The 18,252-nt window shown below is 38.5% G+C and overlaps 1 protein-coding gene across 1 annotated transcript in view; it reads left to right on the top strand.

Annotated features, from left to right (window-relative positions):
• The window catches only part of STMN2 (stathmin 2), a 41,468-nt gene that overhangs the window by 19,044 nt on the left and 4,172 nt on the right, over positions 1 to 18,252 (top strand). Inside the window, exons 2-3 of the mRNA XM_026082503.1 lie at positions 7,707 to 7,802; positions 8,456 to 8,628. Coding sequence (XP_025938288.1) covers positions 7,707 to 7,802; positions 8,456 to 8,628 — 269 coding nt within the window. The remainder of the gene's footprint in view (positions 1 to 7,706; positions 7,803 to 8,455; positions 8,629 to 18,252) is intronic.

Genomic DNA, 18,252 nt, shown 5'->3' with positions numbered 1-18,252 from the left:
GTATGTTCTCATGTCTGTAAATAGACTTAGGCAGTATGATGTGGCCCACGACTCTTAAATAACAACTAGGGCAAAGCATTTGCCTCACTCTTTGTGTTGAATAATCATGAAAAGATATTTTTTCCAGATTCAAAAAAACCCTTCCATTAAAATTTAATTTTGACAGTGCAGTTACATTAGCCCAACCAAAGAGTCTCATTAACTTGTGTTACAGATGACCATAACAATCAGGGTTCAATAAATGGATTTTTTCATAGATTCACCAATCAAAATTATATTAATTAAAGTAATGTAAAATAGTAACTTCACATCTTCCATAACATTAACATTCAGACATCAGAAAATAAAGTGAACAAAGACATTTATATCCAACCACACACATTAAGTACAAATCACAGAAATGGCATATGAAGCAGTACATTTTAGTACAAATATGCATAGCAATAATCAATGATTAAACTGAAAATCTGGGGGCAAGTCTCAGCCATACTTGTGCCATCCTCCAGTCTGCAAGTTGACAATGTGCAGATGTTTGCATCTACACACCGGCACATGTAAGAAAATCATTACTGGGCACTCTTTACCTAAGGAAACATCTGCTTATATTCTTTCAGGTGGGTTCTCCAGTCAGATACTGTGCTGTCACTTGAAGGATGCTGTAGAAGTGGCATGCAAGGGCTACGTTTATAGTCTGGTACAATTCGACATGGTCTTAATAGGAAGTTGAAGGTTCAGCTCTGTTGCTTGCATCATTCCTCGCATGTTGAGGAACTTATGCTAAAATGCTCATGGATTTCACTGCCACCCTGTGCTTTTATGAATGACACTAATGCAGGTTTTTAGAAGGCTCTCTCTTTGGAGAGAGTAAAATCACAAATACTTCTGCTGAAACCTAGATAGCCTTACTGATCTCAGAACAGTCTTGAAGGTTACAGAAATGAATGACAAAACTAGTGTTCAAAACTCTGAATTGCCATAAAAGCAGATTAGATCTGTCCAGTTTCTTTCTTTCTCATTTTCTGGAATTATGTTAGAAAATGTTTTATAGTTTCTCTTCCTTGATCTCTGTTTCTTGTTTTCTTTTTATCGAACCTGCTTCTTTCATGTTGTAGAGGCAGAAATAACACAAAATTGGAGGCCGGGGAATGACCCAAACCCTGTTCTCTTCTCTTTATTAAAATGCTTTGGAGTATATGATCAGTGTAATTTTAAAGAGCTGTTCATTATAGAATGGCCCCAGGTTAAGGTCCTGTGCCACCTGTAGGTGAGCACTCTAGGACATTAAGGAGGCAGATCTGTCCAGCTTATTTCTAACTGCCTTCACTTTGAGTCCATGAGCCATTAGTGTCTGATTTTTGTCAGGGAAACCAGAGAAGTACATACATACATGAAGCTGTGAGATAGACTTGCTCACACAGAATACTCTGTAGAGCAGTGTTTCGCATTCAGAGACACAGTCACAAAATAAGCTCCACCTGTATGAATCACCAAAATGAGACATCGGTCATGGCTGAGAGTAAGTGATGGATAACAGGTACTCGCTGCAGGGGCTTTTGCTTTCACTCCCTCCATCACTGGCAATTCCATAAGCCTGTAAACTTCCGCAGGTTTTCTGTTAATGCCAGGGGATGCAGTGCCCTTCAGACAATCTACTTCATTTATCTTAGACGTCTGTGTTGGAATGGAACCGATCACTTCCTGGAGGTGCTTCTCTCTCCATTGACTAAAAAGAAAGCCTGCATGACAGCTGCAAACTAGCTGTCTTAAGTTTTAGATGATGAGTATTAATTAGAGCGAATCCCAGCCTCGTATATCTAAGGCAGCTGCCTAAAGTTAAATGATATGCAGAACCCTATTTCTCATGCACCCTCTTGGGTTTTGCTTCCCCCAGTCCCATATAACACTAGTTCACCACCTTATCAACATGCATCGTACAGTTTACTTAAAAAACGTAGCCAGCTATAGAGAAACTACACAATCTTATTGCTGGAAATAAGTATTTGTCTGCCCCTTCTCATTCTGGCTGTGGCTGCAGCCTTCCTTACCTGTCATTTCGAGTATTTGTAGAGTGAGACTAGAAGCCATAATCTAGTTTCTTGTGCTCTCTTACAAAGATTTCACCGACAAAACAGTTAAAAAAAGACTTAAAAATCAGTGAAAATGTTTTTAAAAATCAGTGGAGATTAATCAGAATTGTATATAAAAGACTGAGAAAACACCAAAATATGAATCAAATGCAGACTGGATCAACCTTTTTATAGGCCTGAGTTGGCTTACTTCTATTAGGAACCAATAACAGTTACAACCACACAACACTATTTCATTTGACAGAAGAGAAAGCAGCACATTATCCAAATGTATTACCAAAAAAAAAAAAAAAAGTACTGGCCAACAGATTATGTGTTTTGGTATCTGCAAAATAACATGGCTTTTTGTGACTAAAAGCGTTGCATTAACAAACCAAAAACTCTAGCACTTCAAAGGGAGCATTAACAAAGTGATATTTATAACAAACCACTTTGTCAATAACATCCCTGAGAAATCAATGTAAAGGATGGCTGTAGTAGGTCTTCTGTATCTTTCATTTGATGCTTCATCTAATCTTATTTCTTACTCTGGCAGTCTTTTCCAAATCAGAAAAAAGAAGTGGGATTTCTGTTCAGTAACTAGAATTCATCTCAGAAAGCTGACTATTTCATGGGTACCTGACAAGGGAACATAGGGCTGAGCTGTGTTATGAATTCCACATTCTGACCATGGGCACTGTGATAGTTTCTGTTTCCCCTCCAGGTGAGCAAAACCTCAAGCAACTAGTTGGCTAGGAGCTAAAGGTGGGACTTGAAGTGTCAAAAAACGATAACAGTTTATTATTTGTGGACTGCATTCAGTACGGCAAAAGGAATTAACAGATTTGCATTCATCAAATGTTAATTATAAGTAACATTTATGCTTATCTCTCTGCTTTTGTGTGTTAAAAATAGTCTTGATTATGAATAATGGTCTCTGCTGTGACATAGCAATCTGTCCTAACTGTGCTTTGCCAAGGAACAAAATGTGACCCAAATTGCCCATGGCCCCTTAGTCAGCACAGATTTTCGTATTGCAGGGTATTCTGTAAAAATTCCTTATAGCTATTTGATAACATATGAGAGCAGACAGGGTGGTTATACCAGTGTTTTCCCTAATCCCCATATTTCTACCAGCAGCAAATAACTGGTTGCTGACTTTTATTAATAGCAGCTGTAGGACTCTTCCCTACCAGCTTCACTTAATGGGCAAGTGAATGGCTAGCATTGGACTGGTTTTCTTGTTAATGGAGAAATATGGGATGTATCTGAATAAGCACCTCATTTGAGGTCAGAGGGGGCTTTTGAAGTGAATCATCAATACCTCCCAACTGACCATGCTTGGGTTCACACTGCAGAGCAGTCTCGGAGTGCACAAACTAATTTGCTTGAGAGGTAATGAAACTGGAAGATGTGCTCTAGCATTGCATCTGCTGTGCTCCAACCATGAACGGTCGTACAGCCCATGGAACCAAATTAGTCTGAAGAAAAGACCCATAAAATATATACAACATGGGCATTGAATCTTTAGAACTGTTTCCCTCCACAGACCCAATCCTCCTATGCTTCACTGCTTGCTAATGCAGATGTGTAGCATTGATGCTCTTGAAAGCCTCTGGGAGATCTTATCTAGATCGGCAAGTAAAGAGTCCACAAAGAAGGAGCATGGAAATGCTCATCCAAAGCAGGCAGTGGTTTCACAATGTTTAAAACATAGCTATTAAAAGTAATGACAGAATTTTCAGAAAGTGGCAAGATCAGCTTAAAACAGTGATATTAAGGAGATGCATTTGGGTCTCATTTAGAAACACTCATGCATTCATGAGTTTCAAACCAATCTGAGATTCTACTTCTCTGAGGTTATCAAAGCTTTTAGGGGCATTGGATAAAGTTTCTAAGCCTTTCTCTGCAACTGTGAATATGCAAAATTTACTTAAAAAAAAAAAAAAACAGATGAGGTTCTGAAATAATCACAAAACTTAAGAATTTAAGATCTGTAAATACCAGGATATTCACAGCAGAACTGTAAGAATTGCCAATATTAAAATCCCTTTTAGTTTTAGCAAAAATCTGTGTGCTGTTCCTGCCTGACTTTAAAGCATTTAATGCATCTAAATATTTAAAACTTGTTATACAGGACTGAGAAGATTCTCTTGCAGTCTTTTGTCAACGTTGTTCTTTCCTGGTAATTTGCCTATCAAAGCTTTTGTATTATTGCGATTAACATCATTTACTTTCCTTCATTTAACTTGCAGAGTTAATGCTGTGATACGTACTCTGCATGACTGCACAAGGAGCTATATAATTAGCAAGCCAATTGTAACACATTTGGGAAATAAACTTTGTCACAATCACTGATTCTCTTTACCAGTTTTTAAAAGCTTCACTATAAGAGACATCATTTTTGTGTCTATTTCAATTATGCACCGGGGTCCTGTGCATGCTGCATGGATGTAGTGCAGTTGGCCTTCTGGCCTAACACTGACGCTTTTTTAATGTAAAAATGTTGCCTTCTGAGAAAACATGCTTGCATGGTTGCAACACTAGCTCCTTAGGCCTTCACAAACCACAGTTCAGCTCCCTGTTCAGCCATGAACTACCTATGTGACACTGGCCAGTCACTCTAATTAGACCACTCACTATGAGAGTCTACTTAGTTGTGACTGGGCTAACAATACTGCTTCATTTTTATGTATGGCAGTTCAAGAAACAACGGCTGAGTGGTTCAGGGCTCCTGCTGTGCAAGGCTGCCAAATATGCTGTTCTTTGTCTAGTCAAGGGGGAGAAGTGATCACAACGCTGATGCTGGACACCTGAGGAAGTCTGTAGGTCTTCAGTTCCCTGGAGGCCCTCAGCCCTTAATCCGCCAAATGGCAAAATGGTATTTATCGACACTGCAGATATACAATATGTTACATACTCTCACAGTGGCTGCCTGAGGCAGAATAGGAATCCTTTCCTGTGCTTTGCCATATTATCCACATGCTGTTTGGTTTCCAGGGTTGCAGCAGCGTCCAGAATGTGCCGTGCGTATTCAAGCCAAGTTCTAACTGTGGTTGAAGGACTTTCTAGGGCAAATAGAGACTAAATCAATACCATGAAAAAAGAAAATGTAATGCTTGTAAAGCATGGAAAGTCATCCTAATTCTGTTAGTGACCAGAATGAAAAAGGACAGCCACCGTGCTTTCAGTGCAGCTATTGTACTGACAGGAGAGAGAGCAGAGCACGTTCTTATCTTTCTCAAGCCATGTTTTGCAGATGACAAGCTGGGAGAACAAACACCTTTCTCTAATTGTTTTAGATGCTGTTAGAAAACAAGAAATATTCAATGTCAAGCAAAGATAAAAAATAATAACAAAGGCCCCAAAAGGCAGGATCCCTATGACACCTCTTTCTAAGTCTCTTTCTATAAAGATATCTCAAGGTTATGTTGTAGCAATAATTCAAGCTTTCAAGAATGTTTAGCTTTCAGCTCGTGACACCAATGGCCTTGTCCTTAACAACCAGAAGTCTATTTTTTGTATGTTCAGCAGCCTCTCAGGGAACATGCAGGTCCAGGTGTCTTTGGGTAGACTGCTAAAGTTCTCCTCCAGTGCACAAAGCCACAAGGTCCCATATGTTCCCACTACACAACCTGACTGCTGAACAGGGTGCAATTTGGTGGTGTGGGCAGCTGGTTGGAGAAGCCCTCCTCAAAGGACAATCTACACAACTGTGACTGTGGGCCTGGAATTAAGCATGCTCTTAAATGCTTTGTAGGATGAGGGCCTAAATGAACACTATCTGGCAACACTATTAGAGCTGGGAACACTTCCTTAACCATTTTAATTTCTGGAAATTTCTCAGAGGATTCTATTCACTGAGGAGTGAATCCACTGAGCATTTCATGGGATATGAATAAATGTTCTTATAATGTTCCTGACTGACAGGAAGATGGAAAGCATCAGTGATTGGCACATTTCTGATAAGTCTCTCTGAAATTATCTGAATGGCTATCAGACTTTTTTGGTGCAAACTTTAGATTATGCTTTTCATGATACCAATATGCTTAACTATTAACAGGCATCAGTTTGGTGTCATTTTTCTCTCCAGAGGATTTTTGAGTTATTCTGTGCAAGTTTGTACTTATGTATTGAAAGAAGTACTTGTCACTCCAGGCTTCAGTGACAACCTCAATTCACTGAAAGCAGTCTTGATCTGAGATGTTGGCTTCCGCCAATGGTTTGTGTAAAGCTGTATGTCTTTTGGGTAGATTATCTAGTGTCCCATGATTAGGACCTCCCCCTCACACCGATGCAAAGCTTAATTAGCAGCTCATTCACTAACAGTTAGAAATCTAGTCCTGAACTGATGTATCATTCAAGCATCACTCAAATACCACTGCCTTGAACACCACGTAAAGACTCTCAAGTCCTCATTACCCTCGGGTCTTTCTGAGTAGGAAAAAATCAAAAGACAAAAGAGCAGCCATGAGAAAGGCTAAATGACAATTTCATATGTATCTACTATTTGAAGATCAAAGGAATGTCCTGATTTTCTTTCAGTGATATCAAGGATTAATTTGGTCCAATCTGTTAATTCAATGCTTTCAGTCACATTTATATTTTAAGCCATGTTTTCACATGCTGGCAGCAAATTTGTGTCTTCCTCTGTAGCTGCAATTTCAATAGTAGCAGGGATTTGTGTGTGCCAGGATAGTTTCTGGAGCAGTCCCAAATATATATAGTTTATAGAGTGTGGTCAGTGGCTATGGTATTGCACCAGGACTCAGGGGAGCTGGTTCTAGTCTGGGATCTGTCAYTGACCTGCCAAGCAACTTTCTGTTTTCTCAGTTATATACTGGGATGATAACAACTGTAAAGAGTGAATGCAAAACATATAATGGTTAAGTATTGGTATTGCCATTTCTAGACCAACTCTTCCTCAGTCTGTGACAGAACTCTGTAGCCGTTACTGGACTACAGACTATATAGTAAAGGTAAGTCATAAGGGTATTTATTGTATCAGATGATGTACACTAGAACTGAATATGGAAGCAAATTATTTTGGCCAGTAAGTGCAGAAAGAAAAGCTCTTTTTGTCTCAAGTAGTTATATATATTAAGGACATCATGCTAAGGATTTTATAAATTTATCCTCATTTCTGGTTTTATTTTTAATTATCTGGATAACATTTTCATTTGTAACAGATAATGTCGTTAGGATCTGCCTATGCTGCAACACATGGGCATCATTTTGGAACTCTTCTCAATTGCATTTGGATATGTCATAGAATTTATAAGAGCTTCATTTCTCTCCACCTGCCAGGAGACAGTGGGGTCATAGCACTATTCCAAAATTAAATACATTTTCTGGTAGCCAGATTCACTTTCTATAAACTAAAAAGGACTGTGTACGTTAGAGCCAAGGCTGAGGTCATGTGGGAGATCAGAAGCAGTCTCCACAGTACTGAGCATCTCATATTTGTCAAATGATAAAGGCTTCGTGTTTAGAAGAAATAGTTGAAAGTAAACATCCCAGAGAAATCTGCCGGGTGGATGATACAGCAGATTTGCTGGTCACTAGCCAGTCGTCTCAGTTAGATGCTCACTAAGGAGAAACTGGGAAAGTGAAGTGTGCTAACAAGGTCTATTGTTTCAGCTTACAAGGAAAAGATGAAGGAGCTGTCCATGCTCTCTCTGATCTGCTCTTGTTTTTACCCTGAACCTCGCAATATGAACATCTATAAGTATGATGGTGAGTAACTTTCACTGGAAATCATCTTGCATGTCAGATAATGTGCTCGCCCTGGGAAATGACTCAGTTCACTCTCCCAGTATCTAATGTTAGTYAGTCAATATTTTGCTGATTTAACAATTCATTTGTTGTTTTTGACTATCACCTTCTATTGACTGGGTATTACCCATGATGCTGGATATTTGTTGCTAATAACAACGACCTAAACTGTTATAGCAAGCTCTTTAATACTGAGCTGTACCTTTCTTAGAACTCTGAGAAATGCATCCCATTTGAGAATTACAGATCTTCACAGCTCACATAATTCTTGAGGAAACCAAGAAAAGGTAAAAGCATGCTTAAAGCATTAATCAGCTTGGCCATTTCTCTCAGGGGATGTGGAATGACACCAAATCCCAATAAGTTTCCAAAACTACTGTGAATTTTTGTCTTTATAAGATTAAGATATAATTAAACTGTTACAGATAAAATGGAATGTACCTCTCCTGAGAACAGTTTTCAGCCCATAATCTGCCATTTCATTTAAATTGGCAAAGGCAAAAATGCTAAATCTTTTGTCTGTACTTCTGATCCTAAACTACTGTCTTTGCTGCTTCTCTCCTCAATACCACTGAAGTATTGACAGGCTTACCATTTCTCACCTTATTGTGCAGACATGGAAGTTAAACAAATCAACAAACGTGCCTCCGGCCAGGCCTTCGAACTGATCCTAAAGCCACCATCTCCGGTCTCAGAAGCACCACGAACTTTAGCCTCTCCAAAGAAGAAAGAACTCTCTCTTGAGGAGATCCAGAAAAAGCTGGAAGCTGCAGAGGAAAGGAGAAAGGTATGTTTTCTTTAAAAAAAGTTCATAATTATGCCCGACAGTGTACACAGTAACAGCCAAGTTTCATATCTGTTCATATGTTTTCCATTGCAGTCACTGACTCACAGTGTGCCTGAATGGAGAAAAATTAAAATCATGTTGAAAGAAACAAATTAATTGGTTTTTTTTCAACAGTTTGCAAGCAAGCTTGCCTTGTTTGGGAATATGGGTCATAAAATAGAAATAGCTTTGGACATGAAGCCCAAGGGAGTTCAAATACACATGCTTACTCTGTGGGTGTGAGGGTTGTGTTCAGACCACCTATAACAGTCACTGAAAATCATTGCAACTATTCTGGTATCTAAGTTTAAGAGAGGGATATGGGATTCAAACAGCTACTGTCCAGGCTATCAGATGCTGATTCCTTGTGGTGTCCATGGAAATCAGTCACAATGTGTAGGCAGCTATAATGTCTGCTTTGTGCACTATGAGGAGTCAGCCCTGAATACAGAGTGCTCCGGACTGTTCGCCACACTCCTGAATGAGGATGCGAGCATAACACAGCTGCTGAGGGAGGCACTTGTAGCAGGCAGTCTGAATAGTCCTGAAAGTTGGCTTTGTAGGGTTATCTGCAAAGTCTTTTCTTCTTTATGACCTTACTCACATTTCATAATTTGTAAGCTTTTCACATAGAGCCTGGAAGGGTCGTTAAACTTTCCTCACAACAGTGTAAACCCTACAGATGCAGGGTGCATGCAGTCAGAAGTCCACATTAGCTATTTGGCTTTCACCATGATTGATATGTTGAAGAGGTCTTACTCTGTACCCCTGCTAAACATTCTCTGGGACAGATTTTTATTTGTTCCCAGTCAGAACTAACTCAGACTGCTTTTTGGTTTTTGTTTTGGGGTTTTGTCTTGTTTTGTTTTTTTGCAGATCACATAGGTCAGAGGATGACAGACAAAGCTGACAAGAAGCTCACCATTGCCAGCCTGATTTTTTTAATCTGAAATTGGTGCTGTATGGGGCAATTTTTTATATGGCGTTGCACCAGTTGAGGGAATCCGTGGCTGGCTGCAATGGCCACAGAAAACTCCAGACAGGGTAATCCATTGTGCTGGTTAACTCATTTTTCCCTGTGCTGTGGCATAAAGGTAGAGCAGGGAAGGCCTTTCTATGGCATTCAACTAGTGTTATTTTGTGGCAAATCTGCCCCTGCCAGTTAAATTACTGTGAGATACCCCTTTTATCTGCTCACAGAAACCCCAGTGGAAGGTATCTGAAAGTAAAAAAAAGTTTAGGTATCTCTGAGCCTTTAGTTTATGTCTTGAACGTTATAATTTGTTACTAAAACTAATGTTTATAGAATCTTTTCCAGATATGGGCAAAAATGTCTAGAGAATTTCAGGTACAACAGCTATACCGCAGATACCACATGAAGCAGCTCCTAACATAAAAAAGCTCTCCATCCTCCTCTCATTCCTGTCAGGCCGGATCAGTGGGTCACTTCCAACAGCCTCAATGAAGTAATTACACTGGTGTGGGGGGAGATGCAATCCATTGGAGTTGGTAGATCTGAACTACTGACATTTGCCAAAAATCTGACCTTTATTTTTAACTTTCAGTGAAACCTCACTGTTCTGAAACTCACTAATTTGAACAATTCATTTAGCTGAACACTGAAGCATTGCCATATTTGCTATTCCTGCTGCCTTGCTAATGCAAGAATTTCTATTTCTAATTTATAAACATTAACACTATTGCTTCTTTCAGTTTTACTTCTATATGTTCATTTTAGTAAAAGGACTTGACCATATATGAAAAGAATATGCATTTGCACTAGTACCTATCCAGCAATATGAGCTTTCACCTGTCCAGATGATGATATGCCCCAAAGACTCTGAATATGTGAAATGCCTCTGTCCTGAGGACAAATACTTAAGTGAAGAAATGGAGACAGAATGAAATGGCAGCAATTAAGAAGCCCGATATTATGCATATAATTAGTAGGAGATATGAACTGTATGTCCCAGACATTTCATTTCATTGATTTAGTTTCATTCATTATCTTTTGTTTTTTCCTAAAGGAAAAATCATTAATGGTAATCAGTGATAACAATACAGACATCTGTCATTTCTCCCCCTTCATACTATATTCATTTTGAATGAACATATAACTAACTGAGTTATTTTGATAGACAAGATCCTCCACATCATCACTGCAGCAGAAATTGTTAGGAAAGGAACAGAGAACAAAGCAGAAAACCTCGTTACATCACCCGTAAAATCCCTGGTGTTCTCATATCCCAAGAATTGCCTTGCAGTTTTGGTCTGAAAGACTATAGTGCAGAGAAAGGTAAAAAAAGCAAGCAGAGGAATAGAACTCCATAAGAAGATAAATTAAATAGTCCACCACTCTTCAGTGGAAAGAGACAATAGATGGAAGATAAGATAGAAGTCTATAAAACCCTGAATGGTAATGCAAAGAGGAAGATGAACAATTACATTCTGGTTCACACTGCCCAGACAGCAAGGAACACTCAATAAAATTGTCAGACAGCAAGTTTAAAACACAGAGTGGGGATAACCTTTACATGAACTGTTTAATCAAGGTGTTGGATTTGCTGTCACAGAATGTTTAGAGGATACTACAATATTAATTATTTCAAAAAGAGAATAGTAAAATTCATGGAGCATTGCCTTGTAGAAAATGATAATATGGATGCAACCTCTGGCTCAGAAAATATATAACTTGATGACAGCTGTAAATGAGGAAGATATACCAAGGGAAGGGCCAGGTAGATTTGCTGAACTTCATCTACATTTTCCCTAAGTATCTTCCACTTTCCGCTGCTAGGCAAACCAGGTGTATTTTTTCTGAGATCCAGTATGGATGGCAGTTGTTATCATACTTTTCTATCTATGCACCACAGCTATCAGGCATAACCATTCTAGATCATGTCCTTCCAGCAGAGTTCTAATTAAAATCAAGTATAACGAATGGATGAGAATTGCCATTTTTGAAAAAATACTAATCGATTTCGCACTGTTTAGGAATTAGGCTCTGCTAGTTAGATAGTGTTCATTAATAAATTTTCAAATTCCTGTGAGAAAATCTACACCAATACATGCACTTTAGCAGTCTCCTATTTGTGTTATTTCCTGTTTATCATTCTTGTATACTTCCTCATACACTTTTACAGTGCTTCTTCCATTTGTCCCCCTTTTTCTTTACCTCACTTAACAGTCCCTGTGACCTCATACTCTCAGATCAAACTGAATGCATGGAAGTTGTTTTTCTTTTGTACCACATAGCAAGACCCATTTTGGCTAGTTATAGATTCGTCCTTTCCATTTATAGAATCCTGTTTACGGTATGTCATTATTATCCCATTATTTTTTAGGCATGTGCGTGCTATATTTTCATACCTTTGTAGATAATCAGAAAGATCTTGTCATCCTTCCCAGTTAAGAAATTAGAGCACAGCAACACTGTAAGCAGCAGAAGTTTATTCCTCAAAGAATATTTAGCATTTATCAATTTCTACCCAATGGCCCTGAATACTTAGCTATTACACTGGATTCATAGACTTCAAAAGCCCTACATTGAATTATATATCTTTATTGCCTTTATTCAAATTATTAGCATGAAAATGAAACTCCAAAGGGATGCGCATTTCTACTAGTTTTTGGATTATGGGAGAGAAACTATATGTAATTAAATCCTCTTAACGGCTTTGTATTTGGATGAAATTTAATCAGGTTAGTCCCTAGTGCTTAGCACTTAGCACCACCAAGAACGCCGAAGAACAGCCATATTTTTTAACTTTCATGCTGTCGTTTATACGGTTTCAGCAACATGAATTTTTAATGCCATTATTGTGAAATGCTGTGAGATGCTCCCACTCTGCCACCCAGCCTGGGCAAGCTCACTCGGCTACCCAGGGTGGTAGATCCAGAGCTTAGAAAATATTTGCTGTTAGAGCAAAGTCCCCAAGACAGCTTAGTCAACTGGATTGTGCTTGAAGTATTGGCATATACTGGGCACAAAATTTTCCCTTCCCCAGAGGACTAAGAAGCTATGGTTTTCCACCTTATTCCTACTGCCCTCTTTCATTTCCTTTCAAATTTGTAAGTAAGCTGGCCAGGCTGGGAGGACAGGCAGTGTCCAAGACATTTGCCTCCTTTCTTGCCCACCTACTAATCTTTCTTTCTATTATTGTTAGCCTTTGGCTGTGTTTGTGCAGAGAGAAAGTACAAAATGAAGTGCAGCTGCTTTATGAAAAGATCCCAGCAATACTTGTGAAATCAGCATCAGAACCATGTGTTTCTACCCCACTTTAGTTTACACCATAGTGTTTCCATATATTATGCTTTGCCTTTAATATCGACAATAGTTAGCCAAAACTGCAAGCCACTTAGCAATTTCTCATGCAAAAAGCATAAGGCTGTTGGATATGTGCCCACAGAAAAAAAGTTTATCACCTGCTAGGAGAGGGGAGCAGAGACAACAAACCTCTGAACGCCAGCAAAGCTTCTCCTAGCAGTCTGCCATGTGCTTTGCTGTCAATGAATCATCCCAATACTGTGAGACATAATGACTTTTCAAACTGCTGCAGATCAAAAAAATGCCTCATGAGCATGTAGGGAGCATCAGGTAGATGGCTCAGACGATACCTGCTGCATCAGCCCCACATACCTTGTTCACCTCAGTGAGTCAAAACCTTGAAAGTTGCAATTTTGTGCCAGTTTAGGAAGAGAAAGGAGCTGATCGAAGTGAGTTCTCTTGTTTCTCATTGTGGACAGCCTGTTCACTTTTTTGACTCTTCTTTGCATTCTTAATAGGCCTGACCAAAAGCTTCTTCTGAAATAAAGATCCTGAAATAAGGATTGTCATGAAAGTTCAATCACAATTTTGGGCCACTGACATCACCAGAAATTTTGCCACTGGTTTCAACAGAACTAGGATTTCACCTTCAGCTATTGCTTGCAGACATCTCTGGCTCTCCTGATGAATGACCATTTCACTCCTTTGCTCTGTAAACCTGTGGAGCAGGAGTGTCCCCCTCTTTTTCTTGTCTGCCATTCCTTTGTCAGAGGAACTGTGTCTCAGTGTGTGTATGCACACTGCTTGGAACAATGAGTCCTCACATCAGCTAGAGTAAGGTCTAATGTAATATAAAAAATAGTACACTCCAGCGAGGAACAGGATGTGGTAATAAAGAGATTTGAGGAAGCCCATGCCATGAGTGAGATCTAACTTGACTCTATTCCTTTGCTTTTTTGTGGGGAAAAAAAAAAAACTCAATTCCTTCCCCCTGAAAATGTCACTGCTTCAACTCACCATTTGTTTCTGATTAATGTCTAGGCTTTACCTTGGCATTTACATTGCAGTAGAAGCCTTTATCCTGTCTTCACAGTCTGGTCCATAAACAGTATCTTTTAAATACACAATACACTGAGGTATACCAGAGTAAACGCAGCTTCCACTGAGTGTTTTAATTTAAAAAAAATCCAGTGAGTGAATGAATACTGTGTTATGAAAGTGGAGTTCTCATAACTGGATAGTGCACCTCGTACATCCTAGTAGCTAAGATAGTCAGGTGAATGCATTCAAGCAGAAATCCCTAGTTTAAAAGCAATTGCCTGAGCCCACTTCTTGCTTTAAGACTAATCAGTTAATTTTATTTCTGCATAAATGATTTCAATATTTGGGTGGACAAGTTAAAGAGAAACAGATAAATGTGAGAAAATAAGAACCTTTTACTCAGACAAGTAGGATTTTCTTTCTGTGAGTAATACTTTAAAAGTAAATATTATATCTCCAAAACCCATTTCCATAGATAATTTTGCTCATAAAGTGAGTGTTTGGCTGTCTGCATCTATATCTGGCCAACTAATCATGAGATACAGATTTTCTTTTGAAGCAGGCATCCCTGAAAACGTAGGAGGGGGAGGCACATGATCCTTTAGAAATACGAGATGAAGGTCATGAGGTATTTGCCTGCATTAGCCATCTTTGTAGCACATTATTACATTTCTAGGAGCAAAAGTATCTATATCAGGAATGCTTTACAACATTTTTATTCCTCTACACTGAGCATTGGAGGCTGCAACTGTAGCTACATTATTGTGCCCTTAAGAAGTCTGAGAGTTATTCCCCATTGAGTATTGCTTTCTCCTTTCTCCTCTCTTTTTCCTCCTTAGTAATATTTTTATTTTTCATGCTATTTCCAGCTTTTTTCACTCATTTTCTCAGAATTATGAATTTCTTTTAGTTGAAAATTAATAGCTATACAAGAAGCATTTATCATGAGCCGTTTACAAGTGTATTAGAAATGGACTGTCAAGGAGTTGAAATATGTTTTCCAGAAATCTGAACAATATAGTGTTGGGAATAAACTTGGGAACAAAAACTTCCTACTTATTTTGGAATCCCATGTCAAGACTGTGGGAGTCCAAGCACAACAGCTAAAAGCCAACACAAACAACAAAGCGAGGCTATTACACTATGAATCAGGGGTCATTCGTTTTAGCTATTTCTGGATGTGTAGTAGACTTTGAACAGACAGGGTGGCCAGGTTCTTTTGCCAAATGTGTTTGAAATGGATAATCATACCACAATCCAGAATAAAAACATGTCACTCTATTCCAAAAATGTCAGGAGGGGACTGCAAAAATGATCTGAGCACAAGGGAAACAGGCAGACACAGCTGGCATACGATGGCATTAGAGGAGTTTAGAGCATCAGTTTTAATGAGACTCTACCCTGGGGTTTGGGCTGTTGTTTTTTTTTTCCTCTCGTTATTTTGCACCACTCCTGGGTGCCTTGAACATTTTAACTGAGGAAAAGAAACACATTTTAAGGCATATCATCAAAGAAAATCACATTAGGAGTGTGCAGTCAATTCCTGAGGCCTGGTTTAGCTTTCATTCAAACTCTTACTAGTGCCAATGCAATTTGCGTTTCGTAAAAACTGAATTAGAGTATGAGGATTTTCTTCATTAGTGGCCAAATCAGTTCTGAATGTGCGGTCTCCAAAGGCAGCCTCTAGAACCGTGTATACTATGATACAGGACTCTGATTTTTCACCATTCTCCTGGATTTATGCTAATTAATAAAAAGTAGTCCAAAAGGCAAATAGTTTGAATGGAAGAAAACAAATCCAGAGAAATGGGCAAGTATCCCAAAGTCTCAATGGCATTTTGATACCTCCCATTGAAAGCCAATGCTTCTTTCCAAAATGTTACTTATAGGCACAGTGCAAACCTTATTTTTCATTATGGCATCTCCATTGGTCCTGGATATGTTCTGGAAATGTCTGTTTAAATCTGCAAATGCTTTATTTTATAACAAATTATATATTTTTTTAAATGTCATGAAATGATAGCCTTTCGAAATAACAAATCACTCCTGAAAACTTTCATGGGAAAGGATGTTACGATTAGTATCTTTTCTATTCAAATTCCCAACAGGAAAGCAAATATATCTTTAGATTATCAAAGTTACTCTGGGATCATTTAAGCAAAGAGTCCCCAAAATTCATATCAGCAACCAAATTTTAATGATGATAACTTTTCCAAAAGCGGATGCAAAATTGCCATTGAAGAGTAAATTAAACATAAAATGCAGAATTGTGGGAAGAACTTCACAAGCACATGTCAAGCTGAGCCACTCTTGTTGCTTCAAAAAGGGTAAAACAGGCTGAAGATGTTCATTTTTTTTTATTATTTTTACATTGTACACAAAATCTTTCAAAATGACTTTTTTCCATTTTGAAGTAGGCCAATATTTAAAGAAATGTTAAAGGCTAATCTAAAATCAAATATTTTGCTCAAAGATAACCCATTTTATTATGAGCATAATTATTAAAATTATTGATAGTTTTGTTTAATTTTATGGGGGTTTTATGATTTTTGAATTAGTCTACAAAATTCCTTCTTTGCCCAGCTCTCTTTGGCTTTGGCTCATTCTCTTCCCTTTCCCTATTAGTGAAGCTCCCCCTTTTCTTGGCTGTGCTCATCTGGGGAATGTCTGTTATCCTTTGGCCTGCACAACACTTATTTTGTATGACACAAAGAACTGAAAAATACTTGCTCTGTTCCTATTCACCGTATTCTATAGTGGGAGGAAAAACAAGGAAGAGCCTTTGTTAGGGACCAACCAATTTAGTGGACCATTCCCATCAGCAAATGCTCTAGGGATCATAGTTAGAGAAATGTTGCTTTGAGCCCTTAACTGGAACCAAACCAGAGATGACAGCAAATAAAATAAGTGGCCAAGATTTGCAAAAGTAGCTTTCCCCTCTGATTTCAAGCAAGCCATTATAACCTTTCAAAGCAATATATATTTCTCTCCAGTGTCTTGCAGCAAGATATTCTGCCTGGCTTTTGCAGTCTTTTCTGATTCTGCTTAACTTGCCTTGCTAGTGCATTTGGTTTTATGTGTATCTTACCTTTGCTAAAATGTTTGTCTTCTCCTCATAGCTGGATTTCACTCATGTAAAGGAATTGCAAGCTTTTTACTGCATTTGAAACCACACAGATAGAAGTTAATAAGATTCATTACTGCAAATCATAATTATTGGTTAAACCCTTAATTTAGGCCTTAAACTAATTAATTTTTACAGATAACAATGGCAACCACGTGTGGTGATCTGCACTGAAATATACACATAGCTTCCCAGAGCCATATTTCATTCCTCATTTTCTGTTTTGTTTTTCATGCTCCCTCTAATTTATTTTATCCAAAAGCATTGCATGTTGTTTATCACTTCCAAATAACCCTCCTGAAACATATTATCTTTTTGACTAGACTTGCAGGGAGGATGGGCCCAACACTGCAAGCTCTTTGGCTTCTCTCCGAGAATTAGTGGTTTCATGTTAGTAATTTGATTTGAAATAAATAACAAAGCTTATGCTTCTGAATAATGAGTTTAGAAGGAAGAATAACACAGTATTGTGCATAAGCTGCATGCATTTAATTCCTACATGCTGTTTTCATCTTCCTTGCAAAATGTAAGCTTTATAGTAAAAATTATGGGGTTTTGCTATTTTTTATCAAATAAAACCCCCTTTTCCCTTTGTAATCAGTGAGGTGAAGCCAAACAGAAGTATCATGGAAAAAAACATTGTCTCAACTGCTTGTGTTTAGCTTTCATAACTGTAAATGTCAAAGCCTCTATTGACTATTCAATCACTTACTTTTAAGGGTAGTCCAACCTAGGCAAAACTGCACCTCTCTGTTTCTGAAACCTCCTTTTTACCACCATACATAGCTTCAGCCCTCAATCCCTTACCGCTACCAATAAAAACACTTATGGCTAGAAGATTGCAGCTTGCACTTAGTGCAGTAAGTGAGGCAACAAAAGGCAATAACACACAACAGCATTGCTTGTTAACAGAAGTGCTCCAGACACTTTGCTGCCGCTGCCTAAAGCATATGCCCCACATTTGGCCAGAGGCTCTAAGCCCCTGTTACTGAAACTGATCTTCTTTATACACAGAAGTGATTTTTCCAAGCAATGCGCATAACAACGAAAAAGCAAACTTCATATGGTTTCCAAATTGAGTGAACTGTTGCCCTTTGGAGGTTTTTGCGCCACATGAGTGTTTTGTGAGACACTCATTTCAGCCACATGTCTT

Source organism: Apteryx rowi, unplaced genomic scaffold (genome assembly GCF_003343035.1).
Source record: "Apteryx rowi isolate R43461 unplaced genomic scaffold, aptRow1 scaffold_58, whole genome shotgun sequence".
Classification (NCBI taxonomy): Eukaryota; Metazoa; Chordata; class Aves; order Apterygiformes; family Apterygidae; genus Apteryx; species Apteryx rowi.
Note: the sequence above shows the minus strand (reverse complement) of the source record. Positions and strands in the feature narration are given on the sequence as shown.